Source organism: Rhododendron vialii, chromosome 5a (genome assembly GCF_030253575.1).
Source record: "Rhododendron vialii isolate Sample 1 chromosome 5a, ASM3025357v1".
NCBI lineage: Eukaryota > Viridiplantae > Streptophyta > Magnoliopsida > Ericales > Ericaceae > Rhododendron > Rhododendron vialii.
In genome coordinates, this window is record NC_080561.1 from 7,738,507 (window position 1) to 7,760,320 (window position 21,814).

Consider the following 21,814-nt stretch of genomic DNA (forward strand, 5'->3'; position numbering starts at 1 on the left):
TTGAGAAAGTGAAACGGGGTAGTCTACCTCTTAAGTTTGTAACCCCTCTAGTCCGCTAGGAATGTTTTATAAGGTCTTAAGTCCATTTTACTTAAAAAAAGAATTCGTACATGATAAAAATGCCCTCCTAGGGTTTCAGTCATTCTCTCTCTCTAAACATTGTAACTTTATCTAAAATTAATCAATCGAGGTGCGCGTAAGACCACATTCAGCTAAGAAAAATAAGTATTTATTTTTTAAATTAAAGGTAATGTATTGTAAGAGACTGACCTGTTTCGTAAAGTAAAAAATAAATACTTTAAAAAAAAAAAAACTTTAGTGAAACGGGGCCTACCCACGGACCATTTTCAGAAATGTTTCATTGTATGTAAAATTGGAATGGGCGAATTCTAATGTGGGGATTTTCATGGGGTTAATAGCTGTCCACTCAACGTAGGGGACAACTTTACATTATTATCCTCTACCGTTAAAATTAAGTTCTCCACAAATATTTCAATTAATCATTGATTAGCGTCTCCATAACTTTTTATCTGATTCTGTACGTAAAGTCCTAAAACTAATAAGCGATTGTGCGTTCGTAAATTTGACCACCCACGATGAACAGTTGAGACGTGCGTAGGTTGGCCCGAGAACGCTATAGATTTTCTATGGATAGAATAATATTGCTGTCAACTCAACTTTATTATAGCTGAGGGGGCCTCTCACGACTTCCATGTTCCATCCATTAATAACACAATTTAATTTTCATTTATAAGTCCGGCCAACTTGTGTAGTTGTACCTGTCCCATTTATTTGCATGCAGTTGTGCTACAGACACTAATCAAGACTACTACCCCTATTTATTCAACTTCCCTCTACTTAAGAGGCAAATTAAAACTCTTAGGAGTTGTCTATTCTTTATAGAGTATGAAATGCGGTGTCAGTAATATTGCTCGGCTCGCATAAGAGTTTGTGGGGCTTTTTAATTAGAAAGGATTGGATTCGATTGGGTGACGAATATTTATTTATTCTTTATATGTACTACTATATGTTCATAATCAACTTCTTTTGGGTGAACGAATATTTATTTATTCTTTATATGTACTACTATATGTTCATAATCAACTTCTTTTGGAGTAATTAATTAGCTAGGGTCATCTTATAAGTAAGAGTTTAGATCTATTCGTTGGGTGGTAACCATGCGGTTTCCCTCACTAGCATTGTGGGCCCAAGTACCCAAGCATGCGTTTATTGTAGTAATTTGAAACTTTCATTTTTATACCAATGCAAAAAATCAGCTTAATCGGAGCTCACCATAGCGGTGGTGAAAAATTGACGGTTCCCTTGCTAGCAGAAAGAAATTAAACTCTAAAAGTAATCTAATTAAGACCTAGTTTTCCAAAATAAGCTTTGATATTTTTTTTTGGGTTTTTTGTCCAAATATTTTTTGAAAATATCCAAATTTTAGCACTTTTAGCTTAGACTTTTGGGTTAATAAAAGTGCAAAAATTTGGATATTTTCAAAAATAGTTAGGTAAAAGTTATAATTTCTTACTTTTTCTATTCTTCTTGTCGAGACGAACCAATAATCCATGAAAGTTTGATGCAAAACTATAAAACAGAGAGAGGGCAAAACAGAAATAACTCCGGGCTTATTTTGGAAAACTAGACCTAATAGAAACACAGCGGGGATTGTTGGATATTGTGACTCACATGCCAAAATTTATGAAAAGATTAGTTTTTCCATCATTTCTTGTCATTTGTATGGGGACCAGAAATTAGAGACGGAGGGGTAACGACTATATTTGCATGTTTCGAAGCGTGCCTCAAACCATGAATCATATATGCAATTCATCGCGATTCTGTATAAGAGCATTCCCATTGTAATAAGCAAATGGGAGTGGATAAATAAATTTAACAACAATATTCAAAAATACCCCACATTATAATAAATAAAATTACAAGTCATTTAGCAAATAACCAAATTTCACCTATTTTAAAACCAAACTTAACAATTTTTACCAATAACCAAAACTCAATAACTTAAAAAATATCTCGCATTGGAATCGTCTCATCGAGACGAATAATTTGATGTGGTCGGGTGCGTGATTGAAACTCGTTTGCGATTGGACAAATGTGCATTATGTATTGTGGGGTTTTTTTTTTTTTGGTTAGAGATGCAAAAATAATCAATGTGGAGATAGAGGTTGTTAAGTTTGATTATAAACTAAATGGATAATCAAATGCTGACATGACACATTTTGGTTATTGCTTTTGATTATTATCATTGCGGATGCTCTAAACCCTGATTCACTTGTATATTGACTCTTTTTTTTTTCTTTTATTTATTTATTTATTTATTATTTATAAATCGCGACTTGAGTAGCGAATCGAGTCGTTCATTAGTGCGATTCTGTCAACTACCATAACAACCCCTTAAATAGCAAAAAACAAAATGCTGCTAGTTCAGTGATTTTTTGTAACTTGAAAGAAAAACAATGAACAGAAAAGGAAGCCAATAAATGGAGAAACTTTCGGGTGCCAGGTGGGTACCACGTGACCGTACTCATGTGGTGTCTGAGTAGTCTATCTGGGCCGTCTGTAAACTTTTGGATAGCCCAAATTGAAACCCTATCTCTCCTCTCCTATCAACCCACCGCACTCTCTCTCCTCTTTCTTTTTTTTTTTTTTTCTCTTTCTAAATCCGAACCGTTTAAAATCGAAATGAACGGCCCAAATGCGATGCTCGGGCACCACGTGATGCCTGCTTGACAACCAAAAATTTCTCCAATAAATGATGCCTGCTTGACAACCAAAAATTTCTCCAATAAATGAACTGAGGGAGGAACGGTTGAAAAGCAATGTGAGGAGGAGACAAGGAAGACTTTAATGCCCAACTGATTCCCTTGCATTATCTAAAGACTTTTGGCTTTTCGCATTTGTCAATTTTGTGCATAATTTTTGTAGATTATTGGTTTATCTTGGCAAAATGAATCGAAAATCAAATATTTCTTAAAATATCCAAGATAAAGCACAAAAAGCCGGATCTACAAAAGTTAGACGCAAAACTAACAAGCACGAAAGAATTTGAATAAGGACAAAATAAAAAAAAGTCCAAAATAACCCGAAAAGCCCTCAGCGGAATTCAGCCTCTGTAGTAGTAGGGAAAGTCAATGCAGCCTTGTCTATATATTCAACTAACACAGAACCAAAAGGCAAAGCCACACAAGTGACTGCGTTTTGCTCAAATTGATCTGGAAATGGCTGCAAATAAAGGGGTTGTGGAGGATGAAGAAAGCTATGGGGGAAGTAGAATCCAACCCCTCTCCTCCACGCCAGTGTAAAGTTTCCTTCTTCCTCAAGCCACCTTCTTAATTTATACTAGTAGTAATGCAAATTTTCAAGTCCCTGTTTGGTTGTTGTTTTAAGGGTTTCTGTCCACTGATCATTTTCTTCTTTTTGGTTTCTTGAAGATCGGGCCACTGGAGACCTGAGGAAGGGAAGCAGAAAATACCCATTTCGTTGAGTGAGAGGTTGGGCTTGGAGGACTTCTTCTCCTTGGATGTGAGTTTCAATTTTCACTTGTAACTAATTAGCTAAATAATCTTTGGGTTTTTGGTTTTAACCAAATAAAATCGAGGAATTTTTCGGTGCCGGGTGGGTATATCCCACGTAGTATCCGCTCAGCACATCCAGGCTTTCCAATACACTTTTGGACGGTTCGGATTGAAACCCTCTTTCTCCTCTCACCCTAACACTTTATCTCTCCTTTTTCTCTCTCCGAATTCTAGCCGTCCATAAATGCAATGAACGGCTCTGATGCACCAAGCGGGCTTGAAGTGGTACCCACCCGGCACTTATTTTTTTTTCCAAATATGACAGAATCAATAAAAAAAAAATTCAGTCTTAAGTGTTCATAATTACGCACTGACGCTACTCTATTCATTGTGTAACAAGAAGAATTCGGTATATATACCTCATTGCATTATGAGGATTTTTTTGGAATATTTTTGGCATTGATTTTGACACTACACTATTATCTTCATAATTTATCGAGAGTCAACCAAAGGCAGATCCAGAAATGTAATCTGTCCTGTACTAAAACGGATTGGTGAGTGAAATAGATTGGGCTAAAATTATTTGGGCTAAATTTTACCTGTAATTTTTTTTTCCAAAACTGACCTGGGCTATATATAGCCCACCCTTCTATACTCATAATTCTGCCCTCGGAGCCAATGAAATGATACGTTTTCACAAATATTTTGAAATTCAGTTTTTTGATCTGTATCTTCAATTTCTAAAAAACGATAAAAGTTCTTCCATCAAGTTCTGATCAATGAATCTACAGAATCCCTAAGAGCATGTTCGTTTTAGGATTTAGGATTTTGGGTAATGATCAGTGGAGAGAAGAGAGAGTTAAGAAAAAATTTATTGAGGATCGTGCGCAGAGAAAAAGTCGAAAGTCCAAAATTCCCAAAACGAACAGCCTCAAAGTTGGAGGTATAATCCAAATTCAAGAGTTAGTTGGGATATGATTGTCGAACGTATAAGTGTCAACATAGTGGGAATGTCATTCGTTTGTTGTAATGCCTTTCTTTCCCGTTCCATTCTATTATAACGACCTTGGCTATCAATAAAATCTTTACTTTTTGCTGCATGCGAAAAAAAAAAAAAAATCAAATTCAAAAATGACAGAAGAAAAGCTTCACTTGAAACTTTTGGCATACTCTTACACTAACGCACCAAAGTGATACTACTAGGTATGGAGAGCATCAATGGGGGAGCTCCTTGGCACGGCGGTTCTCGTCTTCATGATCGACACCATAGTCATCTCCACCTACGAGATGGAGACCAAAACCCCGAACCTCATAATGTCGGCCCTCATAGCCCTCACGGTCACCGTCCTCCTCCTCGCGGTGGCCCCGGTCTCCGGCGGCCACATCAACCCCATCATCTCCTTCTCCGCGGCCCTCGTGGGCCTCATCTCCCTCTCCCGCGCCGCGATCTACATCGCGGCCCAGTGTCTTGGGGCCATGCTCGGAGCCCTGGCGCTCCGGGCCGTGGCGAGCAGCGCCATCGAGCAAACCTTCTCGCTCGGGGGCTGCACTCTCACGGTTGTTGCGCCGGGCCCGCACGGGACCGTTACGATTGGCCTCGAGACGGGCCGGGCCCTGTGGCTCGAGATAATATGCACCTTTGTGTTCCTTTTCGCTTCGATTTGGATGGCTTTTGATGGGCGGCAGATGAAGAAGTTGGGCCATGTTCTTGTTTTCACTGTTATTGGGCTTGTGTTGGGCCTTTTGGTTTTCATTTCAACTACAATAACAGCAACAAAGGGCTACGCTGGAGCTGGGATAAACCCGGCAAGATGTTTGGGCCCGGCAATCGTGAGACAGGGCCATCTTTGGAACGGACATTGGGTCTTTTGGGCCGGCCCGGCCATAGGTTGTGTGGCCTTCTACTTGTACACAAAGATCATCCCACATCATGCCAATGGGTACAAACATGACTTCTTCAACCTTTTGAAGGCTCTGTGTGTGTGAAAACTATGATATGTGTTGTAATATAATAGCAACAAGTTGGGGTAAATGGTATGTATGCCGAAATCCGATCGAGCCAAAACGAATTAACGTGTTCGGTTTGAATTGGGCAGTGGATCGAGGAGCATATGTGTCTACTTTCCGATTGTGTGTACTTGCACAATTGTTACGTATTATGTCGAGATGTTATTTAGGATGTGTTTGAATGTACTGTTTTGATAAATAACTTTTTTTTTTTTGTTGAACTTTACTTTCGGTAAATAACTTGAAACGGAAAAATATCATGACATAACTTGAAGTATGCTAGAGTGATGAACTATGCATCTCTCTTGAAAAAAAATTTAAAATCGTTTATGCTTTAATTTGAGGTGGTTGAGATATTGGAATTAATTCAGGAAATTTAGGAAAAAGGCAGAATGGATTAAGATTGAAAAAAAATTAATTAAAAAACGGCAGTACAAAAGCTTACTCAAAATTTAAAAATTCAGCTGCTATTTTAACAATTTAATAATAATTGAATGGCTGTCAATTATTTTATTCACTGATTACTATTAAAACCAAAAAACCCAATGTAGGTTCACTGATTACTAATAAAACCAAAAACCAAGTCCCTGGCTCTCTCTCTCTCTCTCTCTCTCTCTCTCTCTCTCTCTCTCTCTCTCTCTCAGTAATAACGTTTTTCTTTTTTGTTTCTATTGTAGAACACACGGCCACTATTTTATCAAAAAATAATTGAATGGCTATCAATTATTTTTGTTCACCGATTACTAATAAAACCAAAAACTCAATGTAGGACCGTTCACTGATTACTAATAAAACCAAAAACCGCGTCTGTGGCCTTTTCTCTCTCTATCAAAATAATTTGTGCAAAACAAGAGAAAAGGAATTTTTTTTATTGACCTCTCCTAACCAAATTAAAAAAAGAAAAAAAAGACTAGCAAAAACAAAGCTTTTTTTTTTTTTCCCGTTTTTGGAATTGAGTAGAGACCTCTTTTTTTTATTTTTTTTTCGGGACACCTATGGGAACCATACTGTTTGTGTAATCAGAGTCGGGCCTGACTTTTCACAGGCTTAAAGCGAAAATTAAAATTAGGGCCTCTTTTGTTGGACAGTAATATGGGATAAAAACGTAGGAGGGGCCCTTACCATTCAGAATTTTTTGGAAGCCTAAAGGGACCGTAACACTTGCTTTAGCTCAGGGTCAACTCTTTGTGTAATTGCTACCAAATTATTTAGGAGGCCAGGCCAGGCCAGGACCATTTACTGATTTACTATTATTATTATAATTACTATTTTTTTACAATTAGCTAATTCTAATCTACTCTATCTTAGAGAATTTAGGGAGGTGATGGGTTCACTGATTCAATTTAAGCAAAATTTAAGCCAAAAACCCAATGTAGGACCGTTCACTAATTACTAAGAAAAAACGTGCAAAGTTATTGGAATTTTGGAAGAGTAAAAAAAAAAAGAGAATTCTGACTTTTGAGGCAGAGAATTCTTTTTATAAAAATTTCTTCTCCTTCATTCTGTCGACCACCGTTCACTAATCCACCGTTCTACGCATAATACTAGTTTATATATATATATATATATATATATAGATAGATATCCCGATCGAATTTCGATGATCCGAGCCGTTCAATGTAATCAGAACATGATCTTAAGGGTATTCGCGAGAAATCAGCAAAAAAAAGACCGGAAAGGGCTTCATCCGAGCAATTTTTGTTTGTTTTTTATCTAACGGTTCAAATAACAACTGCTTAAATCAAGCCCTTCCCGGTCATTTTTTTTGCCGATTTTGTCGCGGATACCCTTAAAATCACGTTCTGAACATATTGAGCGGCTTGGATCATCGAAATCCGATCGGGAAAGGCGAGAAATGGGAGGTCCTCATTTTAAGGTCCTTACCCGAAGATTTATATATATATTACAGTCATTTTCAAATAAAGAGATCCTTATTTTAGTTAAAATAAGGATCTCTCCATTTCTCCCATTTCCTCGTTCGAATTTCAATGATCCGAGCCGCTTAATGTATTCAGAACGTGATTTTAAGAGTACTCGTAAGGAATCAGCAAAAAAAAATGACCAGGAAGGGCTTCATCCGAGCAGTTTTTATTCGAACCGTTCGATAAAAAACAAACAGTCAGGATCACATGTCAGCATTTTAGAAGAATAAGGGCGTCTGCATGTGAAAGCTGGTGTATATATATACACACATATACATATATATATATATATATATATATATATATATATATATATATATATATATATATATATATATATATATATACACATCAGAGGATCTAGACCATTGAAAATACAATCTAACAGTCAGGATCACATGTCAGCATTTTAGAAGAATAAGGGCGTCTGCATGTGAAAGCTGGTGTATATATATACACACATATACATATATAGGGGCCGGTAACCCTCACACAAAAGTTAACACAAATTTTGACACAACTAATCGGAGTTCCACACAAATGATTGTAGTCGGTCAATTCGTTTAAAATAGATTTTTAAGAGTTCCTATAAAAAATCAACTTATTTCGATATCGGTTGTACGCTTGATAACACATGCTTATAGCATCTATATTTTTGTTATCATTTGATACACAAATATGTCTTTATATAAAGGATGTGAATTTTTCTGTCAATACAGAAATACATGCGGTTCACACCCCTAATTAGAAACCTGCGCCCGCCTACTAATGGGATCCATTTTTTGTGACTCAACCCACGTACTTATACACACCCGGGGTTGCCCCAGTGATTTATGCCCAAGCTTTGGAAGTACTTTTCAAGGTCTTTGATTCCCCCACCAGATAAGTATCTTGCAGTAAGTGTGTAACAACCCGCTCTTGCCTTAGAGCTTTAGCCGCCCAAGCTCTATCGACTTCCCAGTGGCTCACCCATCCTAGCATTGTTGTTGGACGAGCACGATTAATTGTGAAGGTTTAATAAGCTTTGACGCCCTCACAGCTTTAAAATGCCTTGTACAAGATAGAGGCATGATACAGATCTAGTAAGGGCCTTCTAGCTCTCTCTGGCGATTTGGGCGCCTCCTCCCCCCGAGCCCTTCTTTTCCTCCCTCTCCTCCCCTCTCCCTTCCTTTCCCTTGCAATCCTGATCGCATCTTCTCCCCTCCTTTGTTCGCTGTCGGATCGCCGTCCTCCCCTGTGGGGGAGGGTTTGGCGGTGGAGCTCCGTTTCTCTGCCTCCGGTTGGAGATTTCCTTGGTTCCTCCGGGAGCCTAACGGTGTTGGGCGGTTCGGTGGTTGCGGGCCGGTGTTGGTGGGTGGCGGTGATCAGGATTATTGGTGTGGTTAGTGGAGGGGGTGGTGTACTGTAGTTTATTTTCTAACGTCTTTTTGCAGGTCTATTAAAAAACGATCGGTGAAGATGTGGTTTAGATCGGAGTTGGTTTTAGTCCGGTGGTGGTGAGTTGGATGTGGCCCCCATGGATGGGTTGCTCAGGTCGTCTTTGTGTGCCAAAGTTCGGCCGGCGGTCATTTCGAGTTCTCTTTCGGGTGCGGGGTTGGCTTCTCACTGTTTCTAGGTTGCTGCTTCTCTGGTGGAGATCGAGATGCCGCTGGGGTTGTTGGGGCTCTGATGGGTTTGGTGGTGGTTTTGTTACCCTCAGCTCTGTTGCTTTGATTGTCATTGTCGTAGGCTGATTTCCGTTGTCGATCTTTACATCTGGAAGAGGCCGGCTTTGCTTAACAGCGAGACTGGTTGTTCTGGTGATTTGTGCGGCGGTGGTGATTGAAGGGATTAGGGTTTTGAGGGCTGGATTGGGTGGGCCGGTCCTTGGGTGGACCGGATTAGGGTGTTTTAGGCTTTAATTGCTTTATTTGGGTAATGGGTTGAGCTGTATTGTTTTATTTGGGTGTGACCCTTGGCTTTGCCCTTGTGATGTATCTTCCAACTTTTGGTTGGATCTCCCTCCCATCTTCCCCTTTTTTTTTTAATAAAATTCATTTTTTGCCGATCAAAAAAAAGATAGAGGCGTGATCTATTATAGTACATAGCATTGAACTTTGCATGCATTCACCAAGCAATGTGGGATCCGTGATTGCCCATCCATATGTCTACCGGGACTCCCTTCGGAGCCTGGTCTCAACCCGGCTATGGGGCGTCACAAAGTGGGGGGCCATAACTGGTATGACCGCGCTAGCTTCTCCGGAGGTTTGAGTTGCATAGTCTGGTCCATATAGTAACTTGACTGTAGGGTTGTTCCTTCGATAAAAAAAAAAACCATGCCCTAATGCTGGGTACATATGTAACTCTTGTCGCAAAATATCAGAAATCTGAATACTTTGTCATTCCCACGTACCAAAAAAAGAATACATTTTTTTTTGAAGGGCCAAAAAAAAAAGAATACATTAAAAGGATGAAATCACTACAACATCTAATGATTTTAGGGACCAAACATATGTTGGTTGCAAATGATCAAAAAAACAAAACAAAACATATTGGTTGAAAAAGCCAAAATTTTGGTTGTTAAAGAAAATTTGGGACAATATTGCACGGTCAGGAGGTTTGTGCCTAAAACATGTTCCAGAAAAGTCAAAAATCATTTTTAGAGACCAAATTATGGGTTTGTTTTGATAAGCATTAGGGACCAAATGCACAACTTGTCCCTAACAACTTTGATCGGGGGTAGAAAAATTTGTAGTAATTAGTTAAGACAATTGTTTCATTGTCATGACTGATCTTGAGTCATGATCATACACAGCGACACGCAACATGATAAGATTTCTAGGTATATAGGTTGTATAGTTGACCGTAACTCTCATTGGCAGGGCAGACCTAGAAATTTAAAATAGTGAGGTTCATAAGTTGGTACAGGTTGGATTAATAACGAGTCTGGGAGAATTAGTTGCAGGTCTATCATAGACATTTCATAAACCCACAAGTCCACCTAATAGTTTCGTAAAAGTCATAAGTTCACACAACCTAAACCCCTTGTGTACCCTATAAAAGTACCTAAATCCTGGCGTACCTTACCCTACTCTAGGGTACCTTGAAATTGACTTGAGATCTTACAAAATTAATAGATAGACTTGTGTACTTATAAAGTTCACATAATAGATTTAAGACTAATTTTTTTAAAAATAAATGGGTAAAAGCTACCAAATGAAAAAACAATCAATTTTAATCCAACCTATGATCTGCTTCCCCTTGCATCTGAAAGGTTGCTAAGGCAATGCGATCGCCCACACTAGTCACATTAAGTACACATTAAGTACTTCCAGGTATTTAGAGATTTGTTTGATCCATGCTTCTGCAGCGCTAGGGTTTGCTTCCCCATAAAAGATCGGAGGACGACGTTTGCAGAATGCATCCAGAAGTTGATCTCTACTCCTGGTTAGTGGTCCGCGTTGTTGTTGTTGCTGTTGAGGGTTGCCGGCAGCAGCAGCAACAAATTCTTGCATCAGTTGAACTAAGTCTGGTTGTGCTCCTTGTCCATTGGGTTGTGGTCCGCTATTCTGATCATTGTTTGATTGGGCTCCGTTTCGTGTTCCCACCATCTATATACAAAATTTATTTTTTTTATTTTTTTTGTCAGGGGGTTTTTCATTTTCATACCTAAAGAGCGTAATATATTGACGAACGCAATAACACTTACGTGACGAAGCAATTTTTATTGGTAATAATGAAAGAAATTTTCATTGGGTCCTAACAAAACAAATGATTGGGTCCTAACAAAACAAATGAGTACCATATGGTTCTGGCGAAGATGAGCTCGACATCCTACATTTTAAAATTTAATGTTTAAATGATATAATCTTCATACAAAAAATAAAAAAAATATGACAATAATAATTTGGCGCGTGAGAAGGCAGTATATTTACTGTACGATTAAATACATAAACTTATGAAACCTAGTGCTACCCAATCTACCCAAGGCTGAGGGTTTGAACCTAAAGCTCTGATGCCAAGTTGTAACGCCCCGATTTTTGGACACGTTAATTAAATCATTTTTTTTATTGATTTAATAGTTCATAAAACTGATATATAAAAAATAAAATTTTATTAAACAGAATTTAGCAGCGAAAACCTTAAATACCAAATTCAAACCTACTTAATTATCTTACAAACCAACAAAATGAAATAGAGTTTGACAAATGTGATAACACTTATGAAAATCTAAATAAAAGTACGTCAATTTAACAGAGCTTCTAAGGGTATGGCCTCCAAGGCTCAACAAACTCTCCTTCCTCAGTTGAGAGGTCTTCACCATGGTACTGTTCATCTTGCTGCAGATTCTGTTCCTCGGTCTCTGTATTACCTGGCACGAAACGCTAGCCCAACGGCACTATAATGAGTTTTGAAACTCAGTAGATAATCTTAACCCTACTAACCCCTTACCTTACAATTAGCAAATTAACAATATAACAATTCACAGGAGGTACAGAATGATAACACATTGTCATTTCCTTCACTATCCATTATCTTACATGAAATCTAAGGATTCTCTCTACGAGATCCTTTCCTCCCACATCCACCAACATTGACTTTCCCATGGAATAACTCTCCATGACAACTCAGTATTATGGGTCGCACTATCTTATTGTCAGGATCCTTTACCGTCTCCGAACTCTACACACTGGGTACTATACCGTATTTAGGGATCCTTTACCGTTTCCCAAAATACTGTACCTGAAGTCCTTTACCGTCCTTCACACACACACTGGGCACTATACCGCATTTAGGATCCTTTACCGTATCCCAAATTCTGTACCCGGAGTCCTTTACCGTCCTCCACACACACACTGGGCACTATACCGTATTTAGGATCCTTTACCGTATTCCAAATCCTGTACTCGGAGTCCTTTACTGTCCTCCACACACACACTCACTGAGTACTTTACCGTACTCGGGGTCCTTTAGCGGCACCGAACATCCTTGATCAACTTTACCATTTTATCCATTACTTAACCACGTCTATGTGTTCACTACTCGAACCACCCCAACGAACCTGAGTCCATTCTAGCATGTACAACATGATACAATCAACAACAACTCAAACACGATACATTTCAATATAACATTTAATATGGTGCGAAAAAGTAAGGCGTGTAGTGTTTTATGAGCGGGCCGATGCCCTTAAATTGTTATGTTTATAACAGAAAAATTTTAGCAAATAAGTAATTTAATAATTTTTTTAAACTTATACATCATGTTATTATTTCTCTGATTGTCAAATATTTACTTTCCAGTAAATTAAACATGTTCTACATCCACAATGTATTTACTGAAGTTATGAACTACACAAAAATTTTATTAAAATATTTGGGCCTTTGTTAACAATTAATAAAATAACACTACAAAATAAATAAAATAAATAAATAAATAAATTTTATTCTTTTCTAAACTTAATACTTTTAGTTACTAAATCCTTTAGAGGTTAACATAAATCACAGATCCCTAAGAAATAGTCATGGATGTATCCTAAAAGTTTAAAATTTTAACACAGGAGGTAAAACAATTAATTCTACATAGTTTAGGATCAAATTTTAGCACAACCAAAACACAGAGGGTAAACTGTAATTCTGAAAGATGCGGTTCATGATGACGTTAGTCATCTTCAACGGGTACTGTACGCAGGTATACATACATATATATATATATATATATATATATTTATAAAACATATATCTATATGGTTTAATCCGGAACTTTGACCGGGTCGTATGGTCAATTCCAAGATCGAAAAGGGGCTTATTATACCTTTCCGGAATCGTCTCAACAAGACGAACAAGATGAACGGATCAGATTTCCATATGAATATTTTCACGAAAAACACAAATCTGAACCGAAAACGAAAATTTTTGATTTTTTTTTTATTTACAATGCACGGATTTGTTTCTTTTCAATTCCCATCATTATAACTAATATAATAACACATTTATATACTTAGGAGAAAGTAGAGAAGAGATTAATCTACCTTAAATCCGGCTGAAAAAGCAAGTAAAGTGGAACTGACGAAAGCAGGAAAAAGGCAAACAAAAATTTAGAGAAGAAAAAGAAGAACAGCCTGGGAACCGGACTGTTTTTTTTTGGATCTTTATAAGGAAGTGAGAGAGAGTGCAAGTGTAGAGATAGTAGGAGTGTGGGGGATAAGTATAAGAGTGATGGAATGAAAAAGGGAAGCAAGGTACGGAAGAGATAAGAGCAGAAGCCATAATTTGTGGGTTACTGGTAGCTTTCAAAAAATCCCTGTGTACATGGACGGGTATGTATAGTAAAGGAGAAAAAGTAAAGATATCTTCTTTACCTATTTATATATATCTAAGCTATGCGTAATGTATATGCCCGATTAATTAAGCACCGTTTTCCTTTTTTTTTTTCTTTCTTTTTTACTACTATTATTATAAACCTAATCATACATTTAGATTGATTAACTTAGTTAATTAATTATCAGATTAGAAATTAGCATTTTCAATTTTTTATTTATTTAAAAATTTTAGGAGTGTTACAGGTGTGACGTCCACAAATTTTGATTATTGAAAAAGGTTGCTAGTTTTGGTTATCCAAAGTCTAAAATTTAATTATTTCTAAGGATGTTACTATGTTTGATTATACCATTATGAGTCATCTTTTGTACCAATATCGTTAACTTTAGAAATAAATTAGCTTTTGATTATACCACTGTGGATGACCTAAGAGCACCGAGCAACTCTTCATATCATTGAATGTCAAAGACTCATGAAGAGCAAGTTTAATACTCCAGTGGGTAGCGGCCGGGCCGGGTTGGGTTGGACTCACAACGGGTTGGAAAGTTTTAACCCGCAATGGCGCAATCGACCCAATGCACCACCGCGCGGCTTTTCATCTGTACAAACGTAACCCGTTCATCCTCCCAAGCCACGGGTGTCAGCGCTGCCGTGCTACTTGCGCGTATATATTTACACAAATCTTGCACATACATTTTTATGGGGCCCACCTCAGATCCCACAAATATGATCCGAACCGCTCATTATTTTTAAAATAAATTTTTAAGAGTATCTGTAAAAAATCAATTCGATAAGTTATCGTTAAAGGCTTTATCAGAAATAGCAGAGCGAATCAGGCTGTTTCACCCTACTATTTCTGAAAAAGCCTTTACTGATATCCTATTGAGTTGATTTTTTACAGAAACTCTTAAAATTTTATTTTAAAAATAATGAACGGTTCGGATCATATTGGTGGGACCCGAGGCAAGCCCCATAAAAGTGTATGTGCAAGATTTGTGTAAAAATGTATGTGTCCTTAGATTTATTGGTGTCAGCGTCGATTGAGTCAGATTGAGTCTTTTCCAGAAATGATTCTCACATAGAGAATTTTGCACCTATCTTGCACATACATTTTTGTGGGGCTCATATCAGGGTCCCACAAAATGATCCGAATCGCTCATCTTTTTTAAAATATTTTTTGAAGAGTTCCTGTAAAAAATCAGCTCTAACGGATATCGGTAAGAACTTTCTCAAAAATCGTAGGGCGAATCATTCTGTTTTGCCTTACGAATTCTGAGGAAGCCCTTACTGATATCTATTCGAGCTGATTTTTTACAAGAACCCTCCAAAAAATATTTTAAAAAAGATGAGTGGTTCGGATCATTTTGTGGAACCCTGATATGGGCCCCAAAAAAATGTATGTGCAAGATATATGCAAAATTATCTGTGCAAGTAGCACAGTGGCCGTTGGCGCTTTGGAGGGTTGGCACTAGGGCTGTAAACGAACCAAATCGAGTCGAACCCTGTTAAGTTCGGCTCGGGTTCGTTAAGGTATGAGTTTGGCTCGAGTTCGATTCGAGCCTAAATAACTTGGCTCGAGTTCGGCTTGTTAAAATTTTTCAAGGCTCGGGTTCGGCTCGGTTGGGTTCGTTAAGGTAATAGTCTGGCTCGAATTCAGCTCGGGTTCGATTCAAACTTGAACATCTTGGTTCGAGTTTGGCTCGTTAAACTCAAATGAATCGAGCTGAGCCGAATCGGTGCTCGAATTGAGCTCGTCAAGACTCAGATTTGGTTCGGCTCAGCTCATTAAACTCAATCGAACCCAAACTCTCACATTGATTGTATAGAATTTGAAAAAAAAATAAGTTTTGAATTATATATACAACCTTAAATTTTTTTTTACATTTACAAATAGACCTCTATTGAATTATTAATTAAATTTAAGTATAGGTTTGCGAACCTAACCGAGCCGAATACTGTTAGGCTCAGGTTCGGCTCATTTACGGAACGAGTCTAGAATTGAGGTTCAGGTTCAGTTCATTTAGCAGACGAATCGAACTCGAACGAGCTCTTGTCGAGCCGAGCCTCGAACAGTTCGCGAATGGCTCAGTTTATTTACAGCTTAGTTGGCACACCTCAAGTCTAATGCCTCATTCGGCTAAATATGTTATTTGGCCTCTTTTTTTTATTTAATTTTTTTCGTTGATTTTTTTAGGATTATTGTTTTGTCATGGTGAGAGGAATCTAAAAAGTAAAAAATTACGATCGAAATTCAATTTTTTTTAATAAAAATAAAAAAATTTGCTTATTGGCTTATTTATGTCTTTACTCAAAAAAATTTAGATTTTGATTGTAATTTTTTATTTTTTAAATTCTTTTCGTCACGACAAAACAATAATCCTAAAAAAATCGACAAAAAACTAACAAATGCAAAAACAATTTGAATAAGGACAAAAAAGAGAGAGAAGCCAAATGAGCCCTTAAACTACTTATAAAAACTAGTGTTTACCCGTGCCTACGACACTACACACCCCGGTTGGAATTACCGGTGCCTATGACACTTGTTAGCTAGTGGCTCAAACACTAAATCAATTCATTAGTGTACAGTATGTGATCCTTTTTTTAGTGACATGAAAGAGAATTACCCGTACTTACGGCACTCCCCCAACTAAGCTTTTAAGTTAGTTACAAATAATATCAATTTGCTTATGGAATTTAAGTAAATACCAAGTAAAAAAGTTAAAATAGCACTACTCTGAATCCCCCATCACATACATTAAACCTATTTGCGTAAATGAAAGAACATATTAGAACTCAGAAATCAAAAACCTCAATGTAACTTCAATCACTAATAGTTATCAAATGCCATAAATTAACCATATAAAGAGTAAAAAAAAATTAGTTCGAATTGTAAGAAAAAAATAGGCTATCGAAAAAAGTTATAGTGAACTCGGCTTTGGTTGAAATACCTCAGTGTAAGCGATACCGAAGGCATAGTGTTTGCATGTGTCTATGACACTACCCATCCCGATTGGAATTGGCTCAATTTGCTGAAAATTACCCAATGGAGTTACTATTTAGAAGTTCAATTTCTGCCAAGACTTACATCAATTTCTACCCATGTAGGCACAGGCAACCCGATGATAATAGAAAAATGAAGGGAGAAAAAAAGAGAGAAGAATCTAAAAACACATGGATCTGGGCGTGGTACACTACTAAACTATCATTTACAACGGAACGTCAAAAGGAGTCAAAATAACAAAACTCAATTATGTGTAACATTTAACAATACACACTCACACCAAAAAAATCACCCAATTTTCTTGAATACTCAGAACAGGCACAAATTCCACTTGAAAGAGCAGCTAGATTGAAATTTAAACACTACTTGTACCTTGGAAAGAAACAGACACCAAAAAATTTCAAAAAAAATCCCAAAGGAATGTTTCACACGACTTTCAAAAAATGGTTTCTTTGTTAGACCTATTACTTTTGCTTTCACGGAGATTTCTTGGCCTAGCTTTCACGGAGCTTTCTTCAATCAATTTCGCCGAAATAAATCAAAAATTCCAAAGGAGTGTTTTTTTTTTTGTTGATAATCGAAAGGAATGTTCCTTGGCCTAACTTCCGATTGGATTTGTAAACCTCGGTGGGGATTCGAGAGATGACAGGAGAGAGAGAGAGAGAGAGAGAGAGAGAGAGAGAGGGGAACCCAAACGATAGGAGCTGGAATTTATTTATTTTATTATATCAAGGACAGAAGCTGTGTAAAAAGAAGAGATGACATTTTTGTAAAATATTTGAAAAATTGTGAGCACTTTCTTAAGAGAGTTGGAGAGGACATATCAACCCTTGGATCAAACAAATCTGAACTGTTGCAATAACTTGTCCCCACACCCTTCTGTTTTATAATAGAGATTGTTTATAATTAATTAACGAACCCTTCCATGGAACCGACCATTTAAGCACCGATTGTGCACATACCGGCAAGCGGCACGGATAATCTGAGCCGTTTAATAGTTTTAAAATAACTTTTCGAGAGATCTTGAAAATTAGTTCAACCGGATAAGTATAGGTGTTTTATCCGTGTTCGGACCAAAAATCCTACGTTCTGGTTTCCAATTCAATCCGTGAGTCACAACGGTTCGATCCTGATTTTATCCATAGATTACATCCCACAAAAATGACAAATGCAACAAAAAAAAAAAGCCTGAGCCGCTAACAGTGATTAAAAAATGTTACAGTACATTAATTTTTACCATAATGTTTTCTTTTCCCCCTAGAAATGGAATTAAAAGTTGCAGGCCGGAGTGCGTCCCGAGCAGCTCACGAGCATCTTTTTGCTAGTGTTTTACAGTACATTAATTTTTACCTTAATGTTTTCTTATGCTACTTTTTGAAGTTCACTTGTGCATTTCTTCTGTTATTATTGTAATGATCATCTTTTTGCTAGTGTGATAAATAAAAATTTTCTTAGTCAATTGAAAAAAAATTAACCCATGGGTCAGTTGATTGATCAAGGTAGATATGGAATATGATTATAACTCTATCCAGTGGTGCTTGGCTATTTAGTGTGACGACTCTAACACTGTTCAATTGCATCAGTTTCGGGACCATGATGGAAATTCAAGATCGGCATTGTTCAATAGGAGTTCTCTTTTGTTCTTGCGTGTTTTTCGGCCGTCAAGCTTGAAGAAAAGGATTATGCGACATTATTAAATTCCGTCATGTATTGTGACAATTAACTTCTTTTTTTTTAAAGAAATTAGTATTCAAATTGTATTCCAGCAAATCAATCCAACTATAGCTTCATCAGATAAGTACTGATCAGTTAATGTGGAAATTTTATTCGCAAGTACTATTATGCACTATGTGATCGCCATGAAAAGAGTACACGGGGTGAAATCGGATCGGGGCGGCCGGTTTTATTGGGCTGGTTGAGACAGAACCAATCGGTTTGGGGAGGACATGTTCAAAGCCGATCCTGACCAGTCTACATGGGAGACCGAAATCGGTTCAGGGTAGTTCGGTTCGGGGAATTCGGTATTTTCGGGTTAGGCTATAAAATGAGAAAGTGCATACGTTCAAAAATCCCTTGAAAAGTTAAAAATTCAAAGAAACGAAACCCAGTGGCGACAATAACAATTCAAGGCCCCCTCGTAACTCAGATTTTTTTTTTTTCAGGAGCGGATCCTCCCCGTCCATGTTTTGGATTGAAAAAGACAATCAAAATCTGAACCGTCAAATACTGCAATCAATGATTTGAATCTGCTCAAAATCTCTTTGCTTGAAAAATTGAATGCTTCATGCGAAGAGTCCTTAAGCAGATCTGAGCTATTGATTTTTCCAATGCATAGTTCAGATTTGGACTGTTTCTTTTTTTTTTTTTTTATCGGCAAATTTTTTATTAAAAACGGAGAGAGGGGAAAGGGAAAAGGAGATTCAAACCAAAAGTTGAAAAAAACACCAAATAAGCCGAAGCCCAACCGCCTGAGGTCTAACACGGGAGCCCTAAAAATAAATAAGCAAGCACAACCCGAAATCCAAATATACATATTAGCCCAAACAAAAACATACGGGCCTAGACCCGCCCGGCAAAGCCAAACACACAAGCCCTAACTACACTTCCTAATTGCCGCAGCACAAAACACCGGAGACATCACCGTTCGGACCAACACCACCACCCAACCAGCCTCGCCGTTAAGCAGATCCGGCCACTCCCAGAATTAGCGACTGGATCCCTTTTTTTTTAACTTGGACTCGAGAGGATCAGATCTTCTTTTTTTTTTCAAGAGAAACCCTTGTCTTGGTTTTCACCTCCTTCGGTGCACGCAACGTTTGGGTTGTTCAATCGATGGTCTCCAGTCTCCACATTGGAATCGTGATCGTCGACGTCCGCATCGACAAGAACCCGGATTGGAGAGAGAGAGATGCTTTTAGTATTGTGACTAAGGGTTTAAAATCATTTGCCAAGATTGGTGCAACGTATGAGAACGGTTAAAAACCCGCGGTTTAATCGGTTTAGTATTTCGGCTCGACTCGGTCCGGTCCCCTTTGTTCTTTAATATTTTCGTTCAGTTCGGTTCGACCGAAATCGAATCGAAAATTTTATTTTTTTCTCTTTCCAAATGGGAACCGACCGGATACAAGTAGCTACCAACTTGTGGTGCACACGAAAAATATTTTTAATAGTTAAGGGAAAAGAAAAGGTTTTACAGATGGACATGATTTTTTCATTTTTCTATTACTTGCTGTTTTGTGTGCTGGATAAAATTTATTTATTTGGTAATTACGGTGTCCAGGGCCAGTTTGCACGCATATCAGACAAATCACTATAGCCGTTTCACACGCTTACGTGTGAAGAGTGAGATAGCTCTAAAAGTTGTTAACAAGGAGAATCGAACATGTGACATACAGTATCTTCAACTTTTATTATATCTGAAAAACTTTCAATCCGTCCATACATGTTAAATTTTTTTTTGTGATAGATATTACGAAAAATTCGATTTTCCTAGTATAAAATACTTCCATTTGAAAAGAAAACCTATATATACAGAAGTGGAGCAATTATTTGAAACTTTAGAGAATTTGAGTGCAATTTTTAACTAGTGTGCCATCATTTTTGACTTGGCAAATGCATATAATCCTTTTTATATAGATTTCTTCTCCCATCATTCTATTGACATTTTTAATTAAAATTACTTGAGAAACACATGTTGATTAATTAGTGTATAATTGACAATAAAAATCAACATCTGAAATGAGGATAACAACTGAAAAATATGAATTTTAATTTGAATTTAGGAAAACCAATAATACTCCCTTGAGAATGTAGATATCCTTTTTGAGATATTGAATATATAAAATATTGTAAATTAAGAGATATAGACAGTTTTTTGACACGTCCAAAAAATGAAACAGGCACAACAAAGTGGGACAGAGGGAATACTTTTTTTTCTCCTTCAAAACCGAAAAACGATCGGATACTAATAGCTACCAACTTGTGGTGCACACGATAATTTAATACTTAAGGGAAAAGAAACGGTTTTACAGATGGAATTGAATTTTTCATTTTTCTATATGACTTGCTGTTTGTGTGTCACTTTTATAATCAACAATTACTATGGACAAAATCACTATAGGAATTGTAACATTTAATACATGAATCTAGTCAGGAATTAGAGAATTAAAAATCACTCCCTTTTTGAACGATGAATTGGTTTGATAAAGTATCCACAACTTTTTCTTTTGGTAATGCAGGGGTGTCTCGGGTAAATTTTTTATTTTTTTTGATAATCGGAACATTGAGGGAGAAAGAAGAGGGAGAAGAAAGAAAAAAGGGGAAGGGGGGACCTTCCAACAAGAAGTTGAGAAGAGAAACAACCAAACTAGGTACAGTACACCAATTCAAACATCCAGAAACCGTAAGGATTTCAGCAAATAATTAATACGTTTAGTCGCCTCCAAACCATCCTTCTATTCTAAGAAAGCAGCTTCCATGGTAAGCTAGGATTGATTGAGACTTCTATGTGAGGCCAAAACCAGCATAACCACCTCGGGTAAGTTTGCGCGCACTTTCGGACTAATCCCTATAGCTGTAACGACCCGCTCCATCTTTGTACAATATTGTCCGCTTTGGACGCCCGAAGCCAATAGACTTCCCATGCCAGTAGGTCACCCATCCCTAGACTACTCCAGGATGAGCACGCTTTCCGGTGGCCGGCGGTACTGCAGGAAGCAGGCTCCGTTCGGACGAGAGGGGGCAAGTCATGGTTTATAAGGAAAGATCCCTCCTACTTGTACAAGGCCTTTTAAAGCCGTGTGGGCGGGTCAAAGCGTATAAGAACTTCACAGTTAAGTGTGCTCATCCTGGAGTAGTCCAGGGATGGGTGACCTACTGGGAAGTCTATGGGCTTTGGGCGTCCAAAGCGGACAATATTGTACAAAGATAGAGCGGGTCGTTACAATAGCCCCTCCCACAGTCGTTTCACAGGCTTACGCGTGCAAGTGAGGTGGCTCTATGAGTTGTTGACAAGGAGAATTCGAACCTGAGTACAATATTTACAACTTT

The 21,814-nt window shown here is 37.6% G+C and overlaps 1 protein-coding gene across 1 annotated transcript; it reads left to right on the forward strand.

The window, feature by feature from the left end:
* Nucleotides 1-2,861: 2,861 nt before the first annotated feature.
* Nucleotides 2,862-5,742, forward strand: LOC131325100 (aquaporin TIP3-2-like). The gene is made up of 3 exons (XM_058357171.1): nt 2,862-3,319; nt 3,453-3,543; nt 4,740-5,742. Exons 1-3 carry the CDS (start codon nt 3,240-3,242, stop codon nt 5,520-5,522), a joined length of 954 nt encoding a protein of 317 aa, XP_058213154.1. The 5' UTR covers nt 2,862-3,239; the 3' UTR covers nt 5,523-5,742.
* Nucleotides 5,743-21,814: the final 16,072 nt, after the last annotated feature.

Bases quoted from the DNA above. Each gene is read 5' to 3' on its own strand.
- LOC131325100 (XM_058357171.1), top strand. From the start codon at position 3,240: ATGGCTGCAAATAAAGGGGTTGTGGAGGATGAAGAAAGCTATGGGGGA. The intron at 3,320-3,452 runs GTAAAGTTTCCT...GGTTTCTTGAAG, and splicing joins CCCCTCTCCTCCACGCCAGT to ATCGGGCCACTGGAGACCTG. The intron at 3,544-4,739 runs GTGAGTTTCAAT...TGATACTACTAG, and splicing joins AGGACTTCTTCTCCTTGGAT to GTATGGAGAGCATCAATGGG.